Genomic DNA, 13,217 nt, shown 5'->3' on the forward strand with positions numbered 1-13,217 from the left:
CGATGGAACCGGTTCAGCTTAAGGCCAAGGAATGAAATGCATGGCCTGTCACTGCCCAAGGATATAAACTTGTAATAAAGACTTAAAAAATAAAGGACCAATACATATTAGTATAGATAGCAAATAATTGCAGAGTAGTGGTTATAGACAGGCTTAAGTAGGCTTAAGTATATACATTAAAAAAAATAGTGCAATGACATTAGCAGCAACATTGTGCAAAAAAAAAAAAAAAAAAAGTAAAATTTGAATACAAATTTTCTTTTACAAGATTTTTTTTTCAGTCTTTTGTGCTTGTTTAGGGCGTTGATGGCTCTGAGCCTGTTTATTGTTGAGTAAAAAATAATTAAAATGAGCAAACTAGCTTGTCATGAACTATGCTCATTTTGAGTATTACAGATGCTGCCCTACTTACGAACAAGATCGTTCGTAAGTTGAATTTGTCCTTAAGTTGCTTCAGTGCTACATTTTGTATGCTTAAGGTTTATGTAAGGATACGGCTTGTATAAGTAACCTGTATTTTTATGTACTAATATGCCCCATAATGATGAATAAAAGTTAAGTTTAACTTACTCTTGGAAGATGAGCTTCAAGATTTAGGCGACTTCCTCCTCCGTGGTAGAAAGTGTCAGAAAAAAAGCAATCCAACCATTTTCTCAACCACATCAAGCTTTCTTATTCCACTTTCATTTCAAATGAAACAGCTCACCTCTTCTTTACACTTTACACTAACGATATTGAATGGACGCACAAGATATTAAACAGCACTACAGTACTGTCCTGTACTCAGAAAAAGGTGCAGACAATACAAAATCTAACTTACAGCAAAGTCCAGAAATGTTTTGACATAGCGAAAAAAAAACTTCGAATCTACAGTTTTTCGTGAGTCAAATGGTCATAAGTAGGGGAGTGTCTGTATTTTTCTCCTCTTAGTAATTATACAGGGAAAGAAAACCTATGCGATCTACCCGATTAGACAATATCAGTTATTTTAAGGATTGTTTATCCTTTTTCACAAAATATGAGCAAATTGAGCAATTGCATTTTCTGCCAGTGGTAAATATTTTGTTTTTTTTATTGTGTTGAACAATCACATGTCAGACTTGTAGTATTAAGTGTTATACAACATTGATGCTAACACACACCAGCAAAAAATGTAAACATAAGAAAATAAAATCATGAAGCAATAAAAAAAAGCCAATCAATCAAAACCACCAGGACACATTTCACAGTCCAATGAGAATGGAACCTACTAAGTTAAACAAATTATTCTTAAAACCTATTCTTTATGAAGGTTAAACATAAAAAGGGGACGAAATGACTGTGTAAACTCATTACTTAGTTAAATAATAGGTGTTGTTTGTGAAAGGGGTCTGACAATCCTGAGTTATAAACAGACTGCAGCAAAAATACATAAAACGATGGGACTTATTTGACTTTCCATCATCAATTTAAAAAAAGAGTTTAATTCTATGGATAACATTACCTTTTTTAACAAACAAAACTACAGTAGGCTTGGTACCACTACTAGTACGATGGCTCTCTCTAGTGGTATGTTAAATAATCTGATGAATTACTGTACTCAAAGTAACGTGTTTCGTAACCTTTTTTGAGCTAAGCGGACATTTTTCCCCGTTGAATACATCTTGTGACACCCCACCCAAAGAAAGAGGTTTCGTATTAAACAAATTATATTGAAATTACTACATTCAAATGTCAATACTTTTTCAAAATATCTTAACATGTTATTTGTTTAACTTTACAACTATTCAGACTTTTACTACTAGCCAGGGTAAAAAATAAAAATAATATTCATAAAACAAATTACAGGTACCGTATTTTCCGCACTATAAGGCGCACCGGGCTATAGGGCGCACCCCGAAAAAATAGTTTTTGGTCCTATTTTTGACATACATAAGACGCACCGGATTATAAGGCGCTACAATGGGAACGTCGACAAAACAGTCAGATAGTTCAGTCAAACTTATTACCCCCTTAACATTTCGAAAGCTTGCAAAGACGCAAATACATGTCGAGAACACGTGCGGATGCGGTGTCCGTACGATGTCACTCAAATGCATCGTTCCATCATTCGGAAGGTTAAAGTCTTGGGATTCAAGAAATGCCAACCATTCCTTAGTTTCTATTTTCTTTTTCGCTCGCAACTTTACTGTGCATATGACAATAAACACTTGGAATTGAGTTTAATTTAAAAATAGACACTCCATTCCATCCATTATCTGCACCGCTTATCACAGAAACATCGCGTTCAGTCTGAAACAAGATACAGGGATAATATATAGCCCGAGTAGCTCACCGGAGTCGTTGTGTTCATAATAATGTGCAGACATTGTCCTCTTATATCCGTGAGTTTAGTAAATCCAGGAGAATAAAATATATATATATATATATATATATATATATATATATATATACATATACAAATACAGAATAGTAAAAAAATGCTTCCTGTATGCCGTCAACCACGTGCTATAGACATTCATCTTTTTCGGCCAATTGCAGGCTTTGTTTTGCCATTTAAGCCTATGCCAGCCTGTAAATGATAAAAATGATCCGCCCCTTGACCTCCGAATAACTTTAGCCAATAGTGATCGATTCAACTGATGATTGACACGTCTTTTTGGCCAATTGCAGGCTTTGTTTTGCCGTTTAAGCCTATGCCAGCCTGTAAATGATAAAAAAGATCCGCCCCTTGACATCCGAATAACTTTAGCCAATAGTGATCGATTCAAATGATGATTGACACATCTTTTTTGACCAATTGCAGGCTTTGTTTTGCCGTTTAAGCCTATGCCAGCCTGTAAATGATACAAAGGATCTGCCCCTTGACCTCCGAATAACTTTAGCCAATAGTGATCGATTCAAATGATGATTGACACTTTGGTTAGCCAATGAAAGGCCGGTAAATAAATCCCAGCATACACCGCGGACTACTTGGCGTTCGGGGGAAAATCTAGTCGGCAGCTGCAAGTTAGTTGGAAGACTTTGCGACTTAATGTTGATCCATAAATAAGGCGTCCTGAACTGGTTACATGACGCACCATAAATAAGGCGTCCTGAACTGAACATCCTGAACTGTTTGCCGGCCAGTCGCAGGCCACACTCGCTCATTCACACCTGGGGACAATTTGGAACGGCCAATTTACCTGACATGCATGTTTTTGCGAATGTGGGAGGAAACCGGAGTGCCCGGAGGAAAACCACGCATGGGGAGAACATGCAAACTCCACACAGGGAGGCTGCAGTAGCTGGTCTTGAACCCTGAACATCCACACTGAGAGGCTGTACGCTAATACAGTAATATAGTTCATGTGTTTTTGTTTATTATTCAAATCAATATTGTATTTTGATGGATACAATTTTTACCATTTTTTTACCCTTTGATGGGGTTTTTTGCACCACTAGACAATGCAAAAAAGAGAAAAAATATTTCTTAGGTGAAAGTACAATGCATTGCTTGGTTCCAGACTTCTGTTTTCTTCTCTGTAGGACGCCACAATTAGTATGGCTTTTTCTGCACACAAAAGAAAATCAAACTTAAATTTGACATCTTGTCATGACAGCATTCCAAATCAAATCTCACCTGTAAGGAATATTTTCTCACTGTGGAGAGATAACACACCAGTCAGTCCTTTTAACTCAATTTACAGCAAAGTGACTTTTGGTTTTATGGCAGACGGAACAAATGTTACTCACCTTGGTGTAGGTATCTTAACATAAAATAGAGGATGGACAACAGTATGACCAAAATACTGCAAACAGTGAATGCGAACAACCAGCTTGTCATTTCTGAGGGACAAAACAAAAGACAAGATGAACTTCTGCACTCAAACTAGCATCGTGTTTTGATACACAGGGTGTTCCAAAATTCTTATGCACATTTGACATAAAATATCTTGGAAATATTAAAGATATTGAAAACCATCTGGTAAATTCAAAATGATCTCAATTTTTACACTGAATGTTCAAAGATGTTCAATGTGAGCACCATTGGTTACATGACGCACTTTAAGTGTCAGGACCAGAACAAAGACAGGACCCACTTGCGTGTGTTTCTCTTAGTTTTATTAGGAAGAAGGGAAAGGGTAGAATACACGATCTGTAGATCGTTGATCGTGGGGGGCAGGTCGAGAGCGGAGGAAATCAGATCGATGGCCGGGACGGGGGAGCAAAAACGTAGTCAAGTTCAGAAAAGGGGTCGGAGCCGGGAATCAAACAGGAATCAGGACAGGAAAGAGTCAGGGTCGGAAGGCTTGCCTAGCGTGAGGTGAGGTTCGCAGATGGACTGACCACGGGTGACGGGCAGCCAATCAGCATCCGAGGCAGTTGGCGCCAAAGGAGCAGACTCAGGTGCCCTGCATCAGTAATCATGACATTAAGCCAATAGTCTGATTCTAGCAAAACGCGTCCCAGAATTGTATTGTCAATGGTCCAATCCTTTCACAAATCCTCACAAAAAGAAAATCACATGGTGTGAGAGCTGGATATCTGGCTGGCCAGGACATTAGATTGTGATCATTCTGCCCAGATCATCCATTCTACCTGTTTGGGAGTATTATGTTCAGAAACTGTCTAACCCTTGAGGCTCCAGGGTGGTGGCGCCTCATCTTGTTGGAAAATGAAGTCACCAGACCCTTACTCAATTCATTCATAAACAAGTTTTCCAGCATTCTGAGTTACGTCTCATCACTGACTGTTGCTTTTTTAAAGAAGAATGGTACATAAAGAGTAAAGCATGATTTGTCATGAACCGGAACAGGATCAGGATCCAAATGCGTGTCGTTTCTCACACAAGCCTTTTATTTTACGAGAAATGGGGAGTCATGCACGTTAGGCCGACGAGATTGATACCAATTGCCCGAGTAGATATCGGACAGAATGGGACAGACAGGATTGATAATGAAACAGGATATCGAAATTAAACAGGACAAACTAGACGGGAATGAAAACTGGAGAGAATAATAAACAAGACAAAAATAGACGGGAACGAAACTGGAAACCAATATTAAACAGGACAAAAATAAACGGGAAAAATACCGGACAGGAAATACCAACAGGAAACAGGACCTAGTCAAACCCACGTCTTTCGGGGCAGAGGTTTGTTGACGGGCTGACAAAGGAAGAGTGAGAGCCCTAAGCTTAAATAGACGTAAAGCCAATCTATCAACAAGCCGCAGCTAACACCACACGGGCGGAGCCAATTGGGCGACAGGGCAACCGTGACATGAATAACAGAAACTGTAGCAACCATTAACAATGCAATGCTGGGACGCGTATTGCAGGAATATCATAGTCGGTTTGATGTGTGTCATGTAACCAGTGGTGCTCACATTTAACATCTTTGAACATTTCACGTGAAAATTGAGTTTACAAGCTTTCTGAATTTAGCAGATGTGTTTTTATATCCTCAATGATTTCTGAGATATTCCAAATCAAAATGTTACCGACACTTTTGGAACACCCTGTATTTGCCTCACCTTCAACTGTCAGGATAAAACTATTTTTAATGGGCCTTCGTAAAGACTGATGGGAGACGATGCATGTAAACTGACGCCCCGATAGTGTGCGTGACGCCTGGAGATAGAAGAAACCCGAGAGCGAATAGGTGTCGTCCATGTTGTACTTGTGACTGGAGAACAGAATGTTGTTGATGGTCTTCGGAATAGGACCACCAACCCTCTGGCCTGAAAATGCAGGATCCTGCTCGTACCACTCAATGTGCACATCCAGGGGGTAGTAGTTCTCCGCCTTGCATAGCACTTTCACCTCCTCGCCCTCTTGCAACGTAAGCTTGGGACCAACATTGATGGACACCTGAGGGGACTCTGGGACAAATAAACAAAAAGGAGATCAAACAAAGTGCAATTTCTGTAGAAATTGCATAGGAATCTTGAATGTTCTCATTTGACACTGTTTTTTTGTTCACATTAGACAATACATCTATCTAGTGGACAAATATTACACAATGTACCTTTAATTTATTTCAGATGCCTTAAAAACAAGTGATATTGCATGAAGAAAATGCGTGCTAATCGAGGTGAGCTATTAGGGTTGTGAAAATAACCAACGTGGAGCATTTCTCAATCAAAAATATTTGTTGTCTTAGGAGTTTGAACGGTGTAAGTCAGATCTTGTATGTGGGAGTTAGTGGGTGGGCGATTTTTGTTCATAGTATGATAGCATTGCCACTATTTATAAACAAATTGCGGTGTAGACTAGTGCCCCTTGATACTTGAATGCACGAACACCACAGCCCCTGGGATAATGGCAGTACAAATAACTTACAAACAGGACATCAAAAAGCAGAACCTACACCCCTTCGTTTTTTGGAGCATTTAGCTCAACTTCCAAGGTACCTACAGCTTTTTTATTAACAACAAAGTTCTCAGTCAGACACCATAAGGGGCCTATTTTGTTTAGGAAGCCATAATTAATATACTCAGAATGAATGCATCGGATTATTGGAGTACAGTAGTCCTTCCTGGCGTCCTTTTTGCAACTGATGGGGCGCAGGGGCTGTTATTACGGATGCTCCTCTACTTACGACCATTCGACTTACGAAAAACGGTAGACACGAAAAAAAAAAATTGGGATGTCGAAAAATATCCATACATTGCTGTAAATTAGATTGGGTATTGTGTGTACCTTTTCACAGGACAGTACTGTTGTGCTTTTTTCCGCCACTACCGGTGTTTGGCGCTGTGAGATGTCATCAGCATTCACCCCGAAGAAGAAATCCACTTTCTCTTCCAAGTTCGTGCTTAAACATTCTATACTGTATCTCCAGCGCGCTAAGAACGTTGACATTTTTATTGTTTAATATCTCGTGCATCCATTCAATCCATTCAGACATACTAGCTTACTCTGCTTCAATTGTCCACCTTTATTGGCTTCAGAAAAATCCCAGGTTAGGTTTTTCATCGCCACTATTCTAGAAACCAGTTTACACCCGAACACACCGGGGAATGTATCATCTGCACTGTCCAATAGACCACATTGGTTCCGATGCTGTGACCACAACCAAGAAGTGAATATTAAGCATCCTAAGAACATCAAAAGGTGACAATTTCGATTTTAAAACTCATGCTATTTTGGTTCGTAGATGGTTTAACTTCGGCTGAATCGCCTGTACGAATGAATAGCCAAATTGAATCCTATCAAAATAGAGATCCCATTCTTTTTAGGTAATATTAACTTACCGTGGTTACCTTACTCACCAGACATGGGGACTTGAGACTTAGTGACTTGGACTCGAGTCGACTCGAGTCGCTGTTTTTATGACTTGTGACTTGACTTGGACTTGGCAATCTAAGACTCGGGACTTGACTTGTGACTTGACTTGCCCAAGAAAAAAATACTTGGGACTTACTTGGGACTTGAAGGTGAAGACTTGAGACTTACTTGAGACTTGCACATGTGTGACTTGGTCCCATGTCTGTTACTCACAAATCAGTCAACTATTAGCTAAACACCTTCCCCCAATCCACATGCCAGACACACTCCATTGCCACTAACTCCCCCCTGTCCTTGTCTCTTACATTGGACACTTATTCTTTGTTTAATTAAATACCATGTTTAAATAAAACCTAGTGTGTGTTAGATTCAACAGCGTGTGCATACTGTTTTCATTCCTTCCGGATTGAAAATTCGTATCAAAATTCGTGAACCGTAGTCAAAAGAATTAATACAAGTTTTGTCTTCTGGTTACTAGAATTGATCAAGCTAAACATTATTGCGCCCGCCAGTGGCAAATTTTCCAACTGCTTCGAATAAAGAATCATTCTTTCTAAAAGCTGCATGGATTGAAATCAAAGCAAAATTCCTGACATAATCAAGCAAGATTGACGGTTCCTCACCTTGAATTTGTAGACTGATATCAAGGCTGACTGGCAGTTGAAACACTGACACCGTGCACGTGTATTTCCCCGCATGTTTGACTTGAGTGAAGGGGAGTGTATAAGAAAGGTCGCCGCCTGCCAATTGTCTCAGATCAACCCCCGTGCCCTCCATTTCCCCCGAAAGGCCGACATGACTGAAGAGAATGCGTCGTTCGCCGTGGTATTGTCTGTGCCACCGCACGCTCACGTTTGCTCTCCTGTGGTCCACAGCGAACTGGCAGTGGAGCTTTTTTCTTAATCCCAGGCCGGATGTTACCATCGGAGTTTGTGTTTTCATCATCACTGCAACTGAAAAAGCAAACAGGACAATTCAAAACAAAGATATTAGTCAACATGTTAACCTTGCTGTTAATAGTGTATACAATTAGATTCGATTAGATTAAATGAGCGAATTAGCAGATATCTATCACTTTTACACCGATTGTTTTTTTGTTTTGTTTTTTCAAAAAACAAAAGATTTTCTCCATATTCTGTACCGTGTCAAATGTTAAAGGTTAAGTGCATTATTTGACCACTAGATGTCACTGTATTGTGTAGTGCAGGGGTCTCAAACATAGCACCCTAAGAGCACTTGAGTAGCCTGGTTGTGAAAATAAAGTGGCTCAGCAGTATGGGTCATAGTGAATTTTTAGGAAAATCGATTTCTAACTGGCATGAGAAAATCAGTGTCTTTAAATACAATGATTTAGTCATTGACTTGAATTATTTTAAATGGACTTCTGATAATTACAATCTGGCAATAACACAATAATAACATTGTAACAACATACTAATAACATAAATTGCTATTTTAGAAAAGCATTTCAAACTGGTAGCCCTTTGCTCTAATTAGTAACAAAAAGAAAGATTGGGCCGACTGTGTTGTATGGTGCAGAGACTTTGAGCCTAAATGCAGATTTGAGATGGAAATTAAATGTTTTTGAGATGAAGTGTTTGAGGAGTATGTTAGGAGTGACAAGATTGGATAGATTGAGAAATAAAATTGTGAGAGACAAAACTAGAGTAGTTGTGGAACTGAGCAAGTGTGTGGATATGAGAGTACTCGGTTGGTTTGGACACATGGAGAGGACGGATGAAGAGCGGATGTTGAAGAGGATCTACAGAGCAGAAGTAAATGGAAGGAGACCAAGAGGAAGGTCGCGATTGACGTGGATGGATGGTGTCATTAGTGCACTGGTGGAACGAGGTCTAGATGTAGTGGAATCTAGGGCTCTTGTTAGTGATAGGAATGAGTGGCGAGGTGTTGTGAACGGATAGTGGGATATTTGGACGTGTTCTAAGGGATGGGCAGGGCACCTGTATGATGCAGCAGGGGTAAACCAGTGAAAGCTGTGGGGCCCTAATGTTGAACAGAAGAGTGTGTTGTGTCACCCTGACCCGAGTGACATGGCCGCTTTCTTGTGTCCCGTTTCATCTGAAGGGACAAAAGGATGACCAACTTGGGTGCTAAGGTGCTTAACATGTTTGGGTGTTTGGGCATTAGGGTTGGCCAACGTAATTTTTTTGGTGTGTTTTTAGCTACCTTTTCCTATCTTTGTTTTTGTGTATGTGTTTTTCTTGCTGTCGGTCACCCCTTTCGAGGGATATAACCAGGGTAGATAGATAGTAGAAAAGATTAGTAACAAAAAAGGTTGCCGACCCTTGGTGTATTGCAACCGAAAACGAAAGCTAAAAATACAAGGGACAATGAAAAAATCTTCTAATTGTTTTGCCCAACATCTAACAAGGTTTTTTGGTTGCCAGTAGCAGCAAAAAAAGCAAACAGTTATGTCAGCTCCCTCTAGTTGAGGCTCATGTTAAGTAATATACATGCCATTTAATAAATAACTACATCGAGAAGACAATGTATGCCCTACGTATGTTTATAAAACCAACACATTTACATGATGGTTCATGTATTTGTGCTTATTATTTAAATCAATAAGCATATTTGTTTTTGACGAATTATGTTTTTGAACACTATGAGGTACTAAGTTATATACATTGTCCCTTTAAGGATCAGAGCAAGTCACTAACAAAGTGACTAGTATTAACAGCTACAATCACTAACACGACCCCCAGCATTTGTTGCTAGGCTGCTAGCATTACCATCTGCTGAGTAAATGTGAGGGCTATTATCTACTTTCAAGACTCCATGCAAGTCGCTACTACTGTGGATAGCATTAGTCGCTAGCATTACCAACGTGGCTGCTAGCATTATTGGCTAGTGCAGTTAGCATTAGCACCTGCTGAATAAGTCAAAGGGCCATTATACATTCCTATGGATCTATGCTAATGACTAGTATCGTGACTAGTCCCTATTAATGTGACTAGTCGCTACTATCTTGACTAGCTTTAGCAGCTGGCATCACCGACACGGCCACTAGCATTACAACCGACAATTATGTCAGCTCTTCGAGGTGAGGCTGATGTTACGAAAAAAAATGCAGATTACTCAACGACAAATATTTTAAAAACTGCACATTTTTATGATAGTTCATGTATTTTTGCTTCTTATTTACTGTAGTTTTGTACAAAAAACAAAAATCTGTATTCAAATAATTACAATACGTTTCATGTTCAGTTATTGTCCAAAAGAACAACAAAAGGGATTTTGCAATGAGCATGTTAACCACAAGAGGGCACTTGAAGATCAATCTATATAATTCTAGAGACTCCTGACTCTATCCTGCCCTGTTTTCTGTCTGATTTCCGTTGCCGACCACTTTTCTAAACCCGTTTACGTTTTTGCTCCTCCGCCCCGGCCATCGACCTGTTTTTCTCGCTCTCGACATTGCCTTCAATCGACACGGAAGTGCCACTTCCGCGTTCCCAGCGATCTGCTACCCGTGACCGACGATCACCGGATCGTGGGTGCAAGTCCTTTCCTACTTCTAAATAAAGCTGAGTAAAACGAACGCAATTGGATCCCGTCTCCGTTCCTGGTCCGTGACATAAAAGGCAGAACAGTTACTGTATTCAGTATCATGTAATTGTAACTATTCATTTTCAATCTATTCCAGTATAAAAGGCACACGAGATTATAAGGCGCACTTTAAAATTTCTGGCCAATTTGGGGTTTTTAGGTGCACCTTATAGCCTGGAAAATACGGTAGATGAGAAGTAAAATGGTGAGTTTGGTCACTTAGGGTATAGGTAGTTTGAATTCTTTTTTATGCTTTCTAGCACTCGTTTTCAGTTGCAAGACAAAAATGCAAAATATTACAGTGTCCCTTAAATTTCTCACAAATTTTAAATGGAACAATAAGCAAATATATCATAGATAAGTGTAGGCTGGTACCTTTAGTAATGAGGGTCTGCCTCTCCTCAATAGCAGGCCAATTCTGGACGTGATCCCCTCCCATGTGAGGGGGGTCACAAGGATATCTGAGGACTGCAGTGACTGTGAACAATCCTTTTTCGTGTGTCAGGGTGATGGTGAACCAAGCATTGTAGCCATGGGACTTCTCACCCGGCCACTTCACATGGACATCCTCCGTGTTGGAGCGATGTATGTCACAAGTCACAAGATCCAATTCCATGTTCTCCAAATAGTGCCGCAGGTCCAGTTTGGACTCTTGACAGAAAACACAACAGCAGTGTCAAGAAATGGAACGTTTTTATTAACAACTTCCCAATATAGAGCTCACCAATGATGAGGAAAGTGACAGCATGGGGGTTAATAGGAGTGTCTCCCGGCTGACCAAACTGAAGGATGCTGGATTTTTGCAGGTGTAGAACATCATCTGTGCCCTCGTAATTAACGAATACAATATAATCATTGAACGTACAAGGCAGTAACGTAAGAGGATGGACATACTGGTCATCTGGAAAGATTAAAAATAAGTTTGAGTTCATAAAGTAGTGGTGGCATAGATTCAAGTACAGCAATCCCTCGCCTTTTCACTGAATGTGTAAGTCTGAAGCACATTGTAAAGCGCTTTGGGAGTTCTTCAGTGATTTGAAAAGCGCTATATAAATCCAGAACATTTAGCATTTTCCATTTCATCATGTATTGTATTCTGCATTCTGATTGGCTAATCAACCTCCCCACCTCTTTTCTGCTTGTGCTTGCCTGCTCGTCAGCCACGCTGCAGTCTAAGTTGTACACGGACGTAAAGCAGCTTGATGAACCTACATGAAGTACGCGCGAATCTTTTTCGATTTTTAATTTCTTTAAAAGCCATCCTGTCAACAAAACGCATAGTTTTTAGGTATCCTTAAACAGTTCAATATTACATACTTTCTATATTAAGTATGTGTTAACAATGCCCAACCGAGTTCAAAGAGCCTTTATATATTCATTTACATGTTTTTCATTGTGCCTATCAGCTTTAATTTAATTACTTTTATCATCTGTGTTCCGGCCACGGAGCGCATAAGGCTGGACGAATCAGGCGGGAAGGGGGTGGAGAGTGATTGCACGTGCGTGGTGGTTGTTTTCATTTATTCTCGGATGAAAATCGTGAAAGTAAGAAAAGATCCAAAGGTTAATCCAAACTCCCCAAAAAAATGATAAGAGAAGAGTTTATACAAGCGCGTTTAAAAAAGACACGTCCATGGTGCACGCAGCACTCAGGCAGCTTGACAGAGGCTGCAATGATAAAACAAGCCAGAAAATGCCGTCAGCAAGTAGAATATTAGCACATAATAGTGAAAAGTTTTACCTGTCACCAGGGTTGGGTAGGGTTACTTTAACTGGATTACTTTCAATTACTTTTGGATTACTCCAATACTAAATATGCTAACAGAAGACAAAATAAACTAAATATGAATAAAATTACAAAATTTTGTGCAGGCTTGGGGAGTAGCGGAATACATGGAACGGCAAAAATGATGTTGGCAAGCTGTTTGTATTTATTTTCATTTTGTTTCTGTCGCATTTTATGTTAGTTTTGCTGGAGATCAAAGCCAGGAGAAAAAGCTTACCACGTGTTGTGAGTCATAATTTTATTCATATTTACCGGTAGTTTCTTTTGTCTTTTATTAGCATATTTGCTATTGGAGTAATCCAAAAGTAATTGAAAGTAATCCAGTTAAAGTAACCCTACCCAACCCTGCCTGTCACTAAGGCAAAGTACATGCAAATAGATAGCAAGCATAACTTTAATCAAATTCGATCAAATTGACTTAAATCATTCGTGCAGTCTTATTTGACAGTCGAGAGTACCTTTACATACTGTCCTCACAAATAAGTAAAATAAATGTTCGGGTTAAACTTTTGATTTTTACTTACCACCACATAGATATAAGAATAAAGTCAATAACTTCAGCAAACTCATGATCCCGAAGTTACGATGTCCCTGGTTAGAGACTTATTGT

At 39.5% G+C, this 13,217-nt stretch overlaps 1 protein-coding gene across 4 annotated transcripts; it reads right to left on the reverse strand.

The window, feature by feature from the left end:
- Nucleotides 1-1,127: 1,127 nt before the first annotated feature.
- LOC148358560 (tapasin-related protein-like) lies at nt 1,128-13,198 on the reverse strand. Of its 4 annotated transcripts, none has more exons than XM_088345440.1 (9): nt 13,132-13,198; nt 11,546-11,722; nt 11,197-11,472; nt 7,875-8,204; nt 5,729-5,843; nt 5,496-5,647; nt 3,715-3,807; nt 3,602-3,621; nt 1,128-3,532 (listed from the first exon to the last, which is right to left on the reverse strand). In XM_088345440.1, the coding sequence occupies exons 1-9, from the start codon at nt 13,175-13,177 to the stop codon at nt 3,518-3,520; spliced, it is 1,224 nt and encodes a 407-aa protein (XP_088201566.1). In that variant the 5' UTR covers nt 13,178-13,198; the 3' UTR covers nt 1,128-3,517. The 4 variants fall into 4 exon arrangements, 3 of the variants coding, with proteins under 3 accessions (XP_088201566.1, XP_088201565.1, XP_088201564.1); XM_088345439.1 differs by having other exon boundaries at nt 1,131-3,532; nt 5,496-5,843; nt 11,197-11,289; nt 11,368-11,472; XR_015851495.1 differs by having other exon boundaries at nt 1,133-3,307; nt 3,396-3,532; nt 5,496-5,843.
- Nucleotides 13,199-13,217: the final 19 nt, after the last annotated feature.

Source organism: Urocampus carinirostris, chromosome 10 (genome assembly GCF_059441175.1).
Source record: "Urocampus carinirostris isolate Australia breed hairy pipefish chromosome 10, RoL_Ucar_1.0, whole genome shotgun sequence".
NCBI classification, from domain to species: Eukaryota; Metazoa; Chordata; class Actinopteri; order Syngnathiformes; family Syngnathidae; genus Urocampus; species Urocampus carinirostris.

Coding starts and splice junctions, on each gene's coding strand:
- LOC148358560 (XM_088345438.1), bottom strand. CDS start 13,177: ATGAGTTTGCTGAAGTTATTGACTTTATTCTTATATCTATGTGGTG. Junction 11,723..13,131: donor ATTCTTATATCTATGTGGTG/GTAAGTAAAAAT, acceptor TAATCTTTCCAG/ATGACCAGTATGTCCATCCT. Junction 8,205..11,196: donor GCAGACCCTCATTACTAAAG/GTACCAGCCTAC, acceptor TTGCTTTTTCAG/TTGCAGTGATGATGAAAACA.